The sequence below is a fragment of the Ovis aries genome, chromosome X, assembly GCF_016772045.2.
Source record: "Ovis aries strain OAR_USU_Benz2616 breed Rambouillet chromosome X, ARS-UI_Ramb_v3.0, whole genome shotgun sequence".
Lineage (NCBI taxonomy): Eukaryota > Metazoa > Chordata > Mammalia > Artiodactyla > Bovidae > Ovis > Ovis aries.
The window spans coordinates 82,931,379-82,944,092 of NC_056080.1; the positions used below are offsets into that span (position 1 = coordinate 82,931,379).

General features: G+C 52.2%; 1 protein-coding gene and 1 pseudogene across 1 annotated transcript; both read right to left on the minus strand.

The window, feature by feature from the left end:
• LOC132658807 (heat shock transcription factor, X-linked member 3-like) overlaps positions 1 to 8,904 on the minus strand; it is an 11,887-nt pseudogene extending 2,983 nt beyond the window's left edge.
• On the minus strand, positions 8,257 to 9,567 carry LOC114111642 (paraneoplastic antigen-like protein 5). The gene has a single exon (XM_027963453.3). The coding sequence runs from the start codon at positions 9,491 to 9,493 to the stop codon at positions 8,948 to 8,950; it is 546 nt and encodes a 181-aa protein (XP_027819254.2). The 5' UTR covers positions 9,494 to 9,567; the 3' UTR covers positions 8,257 to 8,947.
• Positions 9,568 to 12,714: the final 3,147 nt, after the last annotated feature.

Sequence of the window (12,714 nt, forward strand, 5' to 3'; positions counted from 1 at the left end):
CTAACTATAAATGAGGAGGGTACCTAAAGCTCACCTGTGTGGTGGATCTGTTACCAAGTCCAAGCTCATGGGGCTTCAGGTGACGTAAGTGGTAAAGAACCTGCCTGCCCGTGCAGGAGATGTAAGAGACGTGGGTTCAATCACTGTGTCGAGAAGATCCCCTTGAAAAGGGCATGGCAACCCACTCCAGTATTCTTGCCTGGAGAATCCCACGGACAGAGAAGTCTGGTGGGCTACAGGCCATAGCATCGCAAACAGTCGCACACGATTGAAGCTACTTAGCATGCACACATGCACAACAAGGTCATACTGCTAAGCACATGACAGGCCAAATGAATAGACAAAGTGTTGGAGCAAGGAATAGTGACTTTATTCAGAAAGTCAGCAGATCAAGAAAATGGTTCATTAGTATCCAAAAGAACCATTTTACCTGAGTTAGAATTCAAGCTTCTTTTATAGTAAAAGGGGAGAGTGTGGCTGGTTGTTGTAGACCTCTTGGTGCCAGGAAGACCCTGGAGGAAATGTGATAATCCCTTGTTCTTGCAGGTGTCCGGGTAGGTCAGGTCATGAAGTTCCTGTAAACCTTCAATAAGACAAATGCTATTTTCTGTCCTGTAACTTTTTATCTCTGTATGAATGAAAAGTGTTATGGCTTTAAAGGTTAAGCCTGGGAGTCAGAGACTTGACAAAAAGTCTACTATATATTTTAGGTGATAGGCAATGTTCTTTTACTGATTGAAGAGATGAAGGTGTGGAGCCATGAGAAAGAAGAGATGGAGGACTGAGTCTGTCACATTGTAGTCAGAAGCTAATGAGCTAAGCAGAAAGCCTTTCTAAGACAGATAATAGTATTTGTTTCATGGTAAGAAAAAGAAATAAAAGGTATTCATTATTAGAAAAGAAGTCAAACTGCTATTACCTGAAGACAGTTTATATATATAAAAATCTCATGAAGTGAAAGTCACATAGTCGTGTACAAATCCCCAATGGACTATAGAGTCCATGGAATTCTCCAGGCCAGAATACTGGAGTGGGTAGCCTTTCCCTTCTCCAGGGGATCTTCCTGACCCGGGAATCAAACCTTGGTCTCCTGCATTGCATGTGGATTCTTTACCAACTGAGCTATCAGGCAAGCCCCCAAATCCCATAGAATCTACCAAGAAAAACCTAGAAGTAAGAAGTGACTTTAGCAAGGTTGCAGGGTACATGTGTGTTAATCGCTTAGTCATGTCCGACTCTGTGACCCCATGGACTGTAGCCTGACAGGCTCCTCTGTCCATGGGTTTCTCCAGGCAAAAATACTGGAGTGGATTTCCATTTCCTTCAGGAGATCTTCCTGACCCAGGGATTGAACCTGGGTCTCCTGCATTTCAGGCAGATTCTTTACCATCTGAGCTATAGGGAAGTCTGGGACTTTGAAGGGATATGAGAAAGCTTTGGGGGGGATGGACATATTTATTATATTGATTGTCATGATGGTTACATGGGTATATACGGATATCAACATTTATCAAACTGTACTCTTTAAGAATGTGCATTTCAATTATACCTGAGTGAGGTCTTTTAAATAAAAAGATTAAGTGAAGAAGGAGGTGGCTGACAGAGACAGAAAAAATAAATGCCTGAAGGCTCTGAAGAGGTTGGAAAATGACCACAGTGAGGAGTCTGTAATCAGAGAGTGGGACACTTGAATCACTGATGATTGAGGCGGGAGAGGGCAGTTATACGAGATGACAACACCTGGGAAGTGACCAGGGGAAGTGGATGGCTGGGGTAGAGGTCATTTTTTTGCCTATTGCATACTCTCTTCTTTTTGCCTGAGCACAACCTCCCTCACTCTTTGCCTAGCCAAGTCCTACTCATCCTTCATGTCTCAGCATTCCTGTCCCTTCACCAACAGCACCTCAACTGGCATTCCTGTCCCTATCTAAGTTAGGTTCTTTTCTAATACAATCTTGGAGTACTTGCTTTTCTTAAGCACTTAACACAATGATTACATATGTATTTCTGCAATTCCTTCAGCAGTTCTAAGCTCCACGATGACAGGAACCATGAGTAGTTTCAATGTCCCTTGTATCTCTAGCATCTGTGGTGTTTCATTGCTGTTGTTTTTCAGTCGCTCAGTCATGTTCGATTCTTTGCGATCCCATGGACTGCAGCATGCCAGGCTTCCCTGTCCCTCACTATCTCTTGGAGTTTGCTCAAACTCATGTCCATTGAGTCGGTGATGCTATCCAACCATCTCATCCTATGTCTCCCCCTTTTCCTCTTGCCCTCAGTCTCTTCTCTCCCAGCATCAGGGTCTTTTCTAACGAGTTGGCTCTTCGCATCAGGTGATCAAAGGTTTGGCACTTCAGCCTCAGCATCAGCCCTTCCAATGAATATTCAGAGTTGATTTCCTTTAGAATTGACTGGTTGGATCTCCTTGCTCTCCAAGGGACCCTCAAGACTCTTCTCCAACACCACAGTTCAAAAGCATCAATTCTTTGGTGCTCAGCCTTCTTTATGGTCCAACTCTCACATCCTTACATGACTACTGGAAAAACCATGGCTTTGCCTAGATGGACATATGTCAGTAAAGTAATGTCTCTGCTTTTTAATAGACTGCATCTCTGACATTTGAGGCAATGCATGGTGAAACATACATCTTTCACATTTTTCAGCTACAGCTTGGCTTCCTGAAGGACCTGAACTGACACATTTCACCTGAGTGTAGAGAGTACCTCTCCTCCTCTTTCATGGCAAAGGTAGGAGAAAAGCCACAAGCATGTGTCTCTACCAGGGCCCAGAAGCACACCAGAAGCTATTTCTAGAAAGACATATAATCTCTGATGCTGATGGCATGGCCTTCCTCCAGAACCCCAGGGACCTAGGTTGCAATTCTCTTACAGGGGCTGGCCTTGAACTTGACACTGCATCCCTGCCCATTACTGATACATCTGACACCATAAAGACTGTCATAAAAGATGGTCCACACAACTGCTTCCATTGTAGCCTGGACCTGCTGCAGGTTCCTCTCCTGCATCCCAGCTGTGAGCCTTCTGCATCATCATATGGACTGTAGCAATAACCCTGCTGTCTTCTTTGTGGTGGAGGATTCAAGATGCAATCATTTGCCTTGCACCTTGGAGGGAACATCCTGGCATGCTTCTGATTACTGAACTCCTAAAAACTTCACTGAATTGTCAGCTCTCTGGATTTTCATAGGGTTTATTTCTCATGCTCTTGAGCACGTGTCTTACAGACCCCTCTACTCATCTTCTTCAATCGACATGATCATGTCAGTTTAACTGATCTGAGTGATGTTCTATGGGCTGTCTAGATGATCCACATCTCTTTGTACTATGTTATGAGATCGGGTATGATGTAGGGCAGGAGAGTTAACATAGCAGTGGAGTAAACTTTAAATAGAGATGTCTGTCCATATGATTGTGAACTACTTCTCATCCTCTTTCTCTGATTGGTTGGAATAGAAAGGAATGTACTCATCAAATCAATGGCCACATAACATGGACCTAAGGGCCTATTAGTCTGCTTGAGCAATTATACCACATCCAGCACACAGCATCCACAACTGGAATTACTACTTGGTGAAGCCTGGAGTATACAGTCATTCTATAGAATTCAACCAATTTCTGCAGTCAACAGACTACCAATGCAAATGTAGATATGATGGAGACCACCACCCCTAAATCTTCAAAAGTGGTTCTAATCTCTGTCATGTCTCCAGTGATATTGTTTGTAATTGACTCTCTTGGTTGTGTGTGTGTGTGTTGGGGCGGGGGTGGGGGCGGGGAAGGGGTGTGAGTGGTGTGCAGTTCCATAGACTCGCACATAACTTTCACCAATGTAAAGACAATGAAAGACCACCTAAAATTTGGTTTGGATGTGGAGACCAATGAAACTCCCCCCCCCACACACACACACACACATATCCCACCCACATCAAGAAGTCAAGAAATGGTTCATTACTTTCAGAATCAAGGGTTCTGAAGAGAGCAGGACAAGCCTCTCAACCAGTTGTGAACTGACTTTTGAGAGCAAGGAACAGAGAGTGGCCAGGGATTTTACCATGGAGGACAAGTGGGGCCAAAGTGAGAGTTCTCACATGGGGTTACCAGCATACATGGTTCTGATCTCCCTGTGGTGCTAAAAGAAGGAGCACCCAGGCTTTCTTCCCAGTTTACCCAGATATCACGCACAAGGGGGAGAAGAAGGGCTAGCTGAAAAAGGAAAGGCCAAATTCTACCAATGATAAGGGATGGGAGTGGTACTCTTCCCTGCACTGCTGGGGCTCTGGGAAATGGAGGCCCTTAGGGCTGGAAATATGGAAATATAAACCTCAAAATGGCCTGTGCTGTGCCTGGTCTTAATTCAGGGAGAGCTTTTGCTAGAAGAAATAAAAATCAATTAAAGCAGAAAAGCAGAACCTGACTGCAGAAAGGAAGACAACATGAGGCATAGAAGAGTTGGCACTCGCATAAGCATCTGGGAGGCAGGAGGTTAGATAACAAATAGGACAGTTGAAGAGGCACCTCTCTCTCATGGCTGAACCGACTGCCTGAGCACCATGCTCACCAGGCTCACCAAACCCTTAGCAGTAGTAACTACCCACAAACTGGAACCAGCATATACTGTGATGAAAGTAACAGAGGTCACAGATCTAAGCATAGTTCTACAACTTGATAACCAGTGTAATCCTCTCAGTTCTCTTCTACTCACTTTCTACCACTGAAAAACGAAAGGCGCCAGCCACTGCTCTGCAGATTGAACCACCTAACCGGTCCATCTCCCTCTTCCACCTCTTGATAACAATGTCCCCTCCCCACGGAGACCCAGCGCCACGAGTTGGCAGGTCCGCTCAGGGTCCCTCGAGGTTGAAGGGTCGACCGCCCTCCCCGCATGTCCATGGGTCCTGGCCGCGGCCACCTCTGAAGACTGGCGTCTAGCGTCCAGAGTCCACCAGGGCAACTTGCTAAACAGCCCCTTTGGATCTTTGCGGGTACCCAGCTCCCTTCCTCTCTCCCACCTCCGCCTGCACTGTGGTGATAGTGCACTCGGGTTCAGGGGGCCTGCGTCAGCTCTAGGCCGGTGGGACCACCCAAAGCTTCCAGGCCATAGGGGGATGGGCCGCGAGAGCCCAGGGCGCCGGGATGGCCATCGCCAAGATGGGCGGCCAGGCAGAATTGTGATCCTCGCGCGCCATCTGGCGGCCGTCGTGGAAACTGCCGCCGAAGCTTCTCGCGCCCAAGGTAGCCATTCGAAGCGTGGATGGTCGCATTTCCCGATAAGCACCGCGACACAAGGTCGCGGCTGCAGGAAATGGCGGCGCGCGCAAGCGCACAGGCGCCGGACGTAGACGCGCAACCTCACCGGGCACAGACACGCAGACGCACGCAGGATGGCCTCACGCTCGAGAAAATGTCTCCCGAATCAGTAGTGCCTTCCACCCTGGCGACTGCACTGCTCACCGAGGGCTCTCACAGACCCCGAGTCAGCCTCTGGGCAGGAAGGGGCCATCGATGGGCCCCTGTCTGCAGCCTCCTACTCACAGCCCTGCACCCTGCCTCCTGCCTGTTCCCAGAACACAGGACTAGTGCGGGGGAGTGGGACAGGGAGAGGGGTGCTCGTGCCTGTCACCATACCACCCTACCCTGGACTCAAAGTGGAGGACAGTGCTGCCAGCCTTTCCCCGCCTCTGAGGAAATGGGGCTGTGGAACTCCTGCTGGCCCACCCTCCTTTCCTCGGACATCACACTACCACCCCCCGACCCCCGTCCCTGGGTGCCCAGATCAGGGTTGGCTGCCACTGGCCAGCAGGGGTAGACCGATCTCAGGAAGGTGGGCAAACACCCGTGCCCTGGAATCCTGCACCAACTCCTGAGAGCGGCCGTTGATCTCACACCAGGACCTTTCTGTGGCTGGCTGGTCCTTAGGATGGCACACGTGACCTCTCTCAACCATCTGGGTGCCTGGAGCCCCCACAGAGCTGCCAGGGATCCTAGAGCCTGGCGTCCTACCTGCTGACCCTGCCCTCCCCCCACATCTAACCCACTTATTCCTGGAGGCTCCCTGAGGTTCCTGGGGATCCAACCAGCCACAGTCCCTGCCCACAAATCCCTGTCGCCAAGCTCCGTCCAGCCCAGGGAGCCACACAGACCATCTTGGACCCTGCCGGGACCACACTGCAGTGCTGACTCGGGGTACCAGGCCACTGCACCCCCACCTCAGGCAGCCCCTCCCCTCCACTGTCCAGAGCAGAGACGAGACAGCTGAAACTTTCAGGAAACTTTATTTAAGAGCAGCACTGACTGAAACCATTGAAGACAGGGAATGACAACACAGAGAACTCCTAACGGCCACAGATCATGGTCCTAGCCCCTCTTCTCCTCCCAGGGTCCCTAACGAGGTACCTGCACTGCCCACACGCAGCAGTCCTCCCTCCCCCGACACTCTCCCTTCCTGAGGGCCTCGCAGGTGGTGTCTTGCCAGGAAGGTGGGCGCTGGCAATGCCAGATCCCCCGAGGGCAGCTCCTCCCACTTGGGCCCACATGCTCTATGGTGGGCACAAGTCAGTCACACATCAGGGCACGGTGCAGCAAGCCAAGGACGCAGAATCCCGAGGAAGTACAAGGTGGCCAAGCAGAGCACAGGTCCTGGGGGCCTCCCGAAGCCCCACTGTGGCACCAATGCAGATCTTCCTTCCATGAGTCCTGGGGTGGACGCTGGCTGAGCCCTCGTCCATCCCCTCCTTCCCACCGGTTCCTGAGAGTGGGCTACGGCGTCTCTGCATCACAGTGGGGGGAAGTGCTCAGAGAAGAACACACGCACGTCTCCAGGAGAGCCAGCAGAACTGGGCCTGAATCTGCACTGGGAAAGCACACGCTGAGCTGAGGACTCGGGACCACAGCGGGTAGGGCCTTGGCTGGTGCTGAAGCTCAGGACACATGGCAGGGCCCAGGAGTGGCTGACTGGGTAGGTGGGGACAACCAACCCAGGTCCATGGGCACCACAGGGCTCTGCGGGGGGTGGGAGGGGAAGTGAATGATGGCTTGGGGGTGTGTGTTGTTGGAGAGGGGAGAGGGGACTGGGGCATGGAGGGATTCCTTGAGACCTGGGTCACTAGGGAGCCTACAGGGACACATCTGGACTTCCCAGGACAGGGAGCAGCCTGCCCCAGGGGATGCTGAATAGGGGTCCCCTCTGGGTGGGGGAGGCCCAGGCACCATGACATGGCCCTTAATGTCTCTCAGGCCAGTGTGGGCAGCAGCTGTTTGCAGGCACCCTTCACCTAGGTAGGGACTGCCCACTAAGGGCTGTTCCCAGTTGCAGGCTTTGGGGCTGACCTTGGCATTGGCAGCTGGTGAGTGGTACTTCTCCAGGCCAGTCCCAGGTCTCCAGTGACCAAGCACAAACCTAAGCAGAACAAAAGAACCCTCCTTCCCACCAATGAATTCTCCTCCTCCTCCTCCTCTTCCTCCATCCCCCTCCTCTTCCTGCACCCGCCTCCTCCTCTTCCTCCTCCTCCCCCTTTTCTTCCTCCTTCTCCTTTTCCTCCTTTGGAACAAGAGTTTACACGCACACCCACTCACACCAAAGCCAGTTGTGGGGTACTGGCCCACCAGGTACCCAGGGCCCTATCATCTCCTCACAGTCTTTGCTGTCCTTGTCCCTACAGTCCTTCCAGGCTGCAGGGGCCGGGGTGGGGGAAGACTGCTTGTAGGCTGGTGCTGGGTGCCCGTGGGCCTCTGGGTTCTCTGCCCTCAATTGCAGAAAGGCTCCAGGGTTCTGCCTTCCAGGGGATGCCCTAGGGCAGATGATCCTGAACACAGGCTGGATCCTGTGGTCTCCCCCCTGGAGCATCTCCCATCTGCCCCACAGCTCTTCCTTGCCAGTACTGGCACCTTGTGGCAGAGATGGCCTCCAGAGAGGCTCCTCTAGGTCCCATGTGACCTGAGGGACGATCAGCATTGTTAGCTCAGAGCCCACTGGATGGGCGTTTGCAGGTGGCCAAAAGCCAGGGCCAATGCCAGAGCCCTTGACTACACCTTCAGCCTTTGCTATGTTGGGATCTCTGTCTGAGGTGTGGGCACCCCTTTTGCTGCACCTAATGGCCCCCTACTTGGATCTCCCGCACCTCCCTGAATTGATTTTGGCTTGGTTGGTGGAACACCTTCCGGCTGATGGAGGCTGAGGGGGCTGGGCCTGGCTTCCCTGCCCCTCTGCCCCACTCAAGGCCCCCACTGTTTGTGTGGACTGCCCTTCTTCGCCTCTGCTATGTTGGGGTCGCTGTCTGAGGTGCAGGCACCCCTTTTGCTGCACCTGATGGCCCTCTACTTTGGCCTCCCATGCCTCCCTGAACTGATTTTGGCTTCATTGGTGGAGCATCTTCCAGCTGGTGGAGGCTGAGGGGGCTGGGCCTGGCTTCCCTGCCCCTCTGCCCCACTCAAGGCCCCCGCTGTTTGTGTGGACTGCCTTTTCCACTGTTACACTTTTTCTGTTGCCTGCTAGCAGAGAGTGTGCCTGGATATGTTGAGCCTATGCTTCCTAGGCCTTGGGGTGGTTCAATGGCTCCAGCCCTTCTCTCGTTCCCCGACTCTTCTGCTGTCAGCTGGGCCTGGGCTTTGCTGGAGGCTGGTTCTTGGCCATAGGAAATAATGCCTGGCTGTGGCCTTCCTCCCCAGTGTCACAGCTGGAGGACAGCCACCTGCACTTCAGAAATGGGACGATTCCTTCCTGGATGGTCTGAGTACTGCTCTCAACAAATGTCCCTACCTGCACCATGACCTGAGGGATCAGGACATTGTCTTCTGGTGCCCTGCAGACCCTTTCTGCTTGACTCTGGTTCTCCTCAGTCACTGCCATGGTGGCCTCACACTCCTCTTCATCTCGAATGAGCTTCATTAACTGCAGGAAAGTGGGTGCACACTTTCACTGATCCAGTAGCTCAAGCTTGCCCTGGAGGGCAGTGGTCATGGAGGCCTGAGCTAGGATGTGTTTCAGGCAAGTCGTGTCTCCACTTCTCACTGACAAGGGGCTGTGCTGCACTGCTTTCTGAATCAGGGGCTTTAACTGTACCAGACTTCTGGAAGGTCTGGGCTAACTTAAACTGTAAGGTTCTATGGGCCTCTTTAGCCCCAAAGATCTGCTTCAGGGTCTCCAGGCACTCCTCCACTGTCATGGAGTCATTTCTGACCCTGAGCACCTGCATGATGGACTGGGCAGGGCCGTATAAGCTCTCCAGCAAATGCCACAGCTTCTCAGTCTCAGACACCTGCCATAGCTGCATCATCTCAGTCATCTGCTCTAGCCAGGTTTCAAAGCTCTCTTCACCTGGGCCTGGGAGAGTGTTTCCTGAAAACGTTTTGAGTTTTCGGTACCACAGGCTTTCTTTCAGAGGCTGCAAGACTGGTTGCCTGACTTGATCCACGCCCTCCAGCTCTACACCCTCAGAATGAGTGCTGTATCCCAGGGTTTTGGCCACATCTACCATTCTTCGACTCTCATCTTGTAGGAAGTACTTCAGTCTGTTGATAAATTCCTCATCTGGGCTACGGGTTTCACCACTTCCCAGGTACCTCCCTTTCGTAGGATCCAGCTAGGCACTGTAGCATAATTGATGATGTCAGTCAATTCAAGGAAAACTGCCTTAGCGTGGTCTTCCTTCTGAACATTGTGCCCAGTACCCTGTAGGTGCAGAGGGACTCAGCCCCTCCTCAGGGTCTCTTTAATTTCTGCCTCACTACACTCCATGGGGATCCCCATGATTAGTAAGTCCTTCCTAGGGTCCAGGTCCATTCCTCTGCACCAGTCCTCCAACAGTCACAGCCATTGCTCCCAGTTTCTATGGACTAGTCTAATACTAAGGGCAGTAATCAGCTCACAAAGTGTGACGAGGAGTCAAGGAATTTTGGGTCAATGCCAAGTATGAAGGCAGAGTCATCTCTGTTTTTCACAGCCTATAAATGCAAATGGAGTGAGAACATCATTAATGCCCAACCCCCCACCAAACCCCCTCCACTACCCCCTCCCCTTTCTGGTCACAGGGATTCAGCCCCTGTTTCCCAGGGCTTCCCCAGTCATTTGGTGGAAGGGTTTCTTTAGGCCCAGCTTCCCCCAGCTCATCCTGTCCCTGCTGACCTCCACTTGCTGTGGGCTCCTCCTCAAAGTCCCAGGACTCTGCTGTTTGTCATGGAGGTGCCTGTGGTGAAAAGGCCAGAGGTAGAGGTAGGAGGTGGGGCCTGACAAAGCGTGTGTGTATGTGTGTGTGTCCACACCCATGCCCTGGCTCAGGGCTGTTCAATCCCAGGGCACCTGGTACCCACTTCTCTGGGGCAAAGGTTAGAGGATGAAGAGGTACAGTTCCCTTCTTTCTTAGAAAATGCCTGACAGAAGAGAAAGATGACTGGAGCTCTGCACAAGGCAATGAACTGATGGGTGAAGAGAATGTGTGACAAGCTGTCATATTGCCATGGATACTGAGAACAGTATGGGCCGTGGGTTTGCATCACTGAGGGGTGTCATGTAGTAGGTAAGGTTAAGGAGCAACAGGTGATGTCATTGGCCTCTAACCAAAGAAGTATCCTTTGTTGGGGGGGAGGGAAGATGGGGGGTGGGCAGCAAGTATCAAGAGCTGAAAACAGGAACCTATGATTTCTAGCTGTTTGGAAGCTAGAATCAGAGGCAGAAAAGAGACCCAAAAAGGGTCTCCAGTGCCACATTGCAGGCAGACCCTGTAAACCTTGGCAGGCAACCCCACCCTTCCTGCTTTTTGCCAGGGCTACAGAGGCCTCTTCCACCTCACAGCTGTTCACCACACTGGTTAGGGATCCAGTGGCAGTGCAGATGCTAGAATTCTACCCACAGGCAGCACCAGACCTGCCTTCCAGCGCTGCGCACAGGCAGTTCCTGGTGCTGGGGCGATGGACACTGCTTCACTGGATCTGTTCCGGGCCAGGCCGAGGTTCTGCCTCACAAGCCCCTACTCAAGCTGTGCCAATTCTGAGTCTACAGAAGTGCTCACACTCTGGTATAGGGGTACAAGAAACTGCTCAACTGGTATTCAGTGCTAGTGCAGTTAAGATTATTACTGCAGTGCGTGTGCTTAGTCATGTCCGACTCTTGCGACCCCATGGACCATAGCCCATCAGGCTCCTCTGCCTATGGGAGTTTTCAAGCAAGGCTACTGGAGTGGGTTGCCATTTCCTCCTCCAGGGAGTCTTCCCAACCAAGGGATTGAACCCGTGTCTACTTGTATCTCTGGCAGATTCTTCTGCCCAATGGCTAAGCCATTGGGAAGCCCTCAATTATTATTACTCTGCCCTCAATTCCAGCCCTCTTTTAAACCTTAATCTGCCTGAAATGCAGGAGACCTGGGTTCGATCCCTGGGTTGGGAAGATCCTCTGGAGAAGAGAATGGCTACCCACTCCAGTCTTCTGGCCTGGAGAATTCCATGGACTGTATAGTCCATGGGGTTGCAAAGAGTCGGACACAACTGAGCGACTTGCAGTCCCTCTGCTGCTGCTACTGCTGCTAAGTCACTTCAGTCATGTCCGACTCTGTGCAACCCCATAGACGGCAGCCCACCAGGCTCCCCCGTCCCTGGGATTCTCCAGGTGAACACTGGAGTGGGTTGCCATTTCCTTCTCAAATACACAAAGTGAAAAGTGAAATTGAAGTCGCTCAGTCCTGTCTGACTCTTAGCAACCCCACGGACTGCAGCTTACCAGGTTCCTCCGTCCATGGGACTCTCCAGGCAAGAGTACTGCAGTCCCTCACTGGCTCTTAAACCTTGCCCCCACTGTCAAGTCCCACCTCCACCAAAGCGCAACTGACCTTAAGTCCCACCCCTGACGCAGAGCCTCCCTGCATGTTTGACCCAGGTCACCACCAAGCCCCACCCCGTCCAAGTCCCACCTCCAAAGAAGCCCCATCCCCAACGGAGCTCAGCCCCTGATGCCAATCCCCACCCCAATGGAAGTTCAATCTCTGCCCCCACAAAGCCCCACCCCTTCCCGTGACCCAACCCCCATTCAAGTCCCATCCCTAAGGAAGCCTTGCCACTACCTAAGCCCGATCCCTTCTCCCACTCAAGCGATGTCCCCACCTCTTTCCAAGCACAATGCCTGTCCTAATCCCCGACCTCACTCAAATCCAACTACTGTCCCAAAGCCTCTGCCTTCATTTCCCTGTGGTCCCCACCCTCACCTAGGCCCACCTTCCTAAATCCCTTTACACACTCTCTACCTCAAACACCCCTCATTCCAGAGCAGGAATACGTCTGATCAGTGGAAGTTGGTAGAGGCCAGGAGAGAAAGGGCTGAAGCCACTTCCCCTCCAGGGTAAGGCCCAGAGCTACCAGTCCTGACCGCAATGGCTGTGAGCAGGGTTAGGTGTGCAAGAGGTTCCCTTGCAATTCCAAAGCTGGTCACAATGTCTGGAAATGGCACAGTACTGGTGCATGCCAGGCCTGATAAACGGCATGGTCCTGGTGCATCAGGCCTGATATAGTGGGATCCCACTTCCAGGGGATCTTGATAAAAATGCAAGTTCTGATTCAGGAGGACTGGAGTGGGACTGAGATTCTGTGTTTCTCCTTTCTAGAAGGCTGGGTGGTTACTGAGCAAGATACTTGCAGAATCCCCTTTAAGTGCAGGTATTTCCTATGTCTGAGAAGGGGAACACAGACCTAAATATGCCTGACTTCACTAGAA

Coding starts and splice junctions, on each gene's coding strand:
- LOC114111642 (XM_027963453.3), bottom strand. CDS start 9,493: ATGGTAGATGTGGCCAAAACCCTGGGATACAGCACTCATTCTGAGGGT.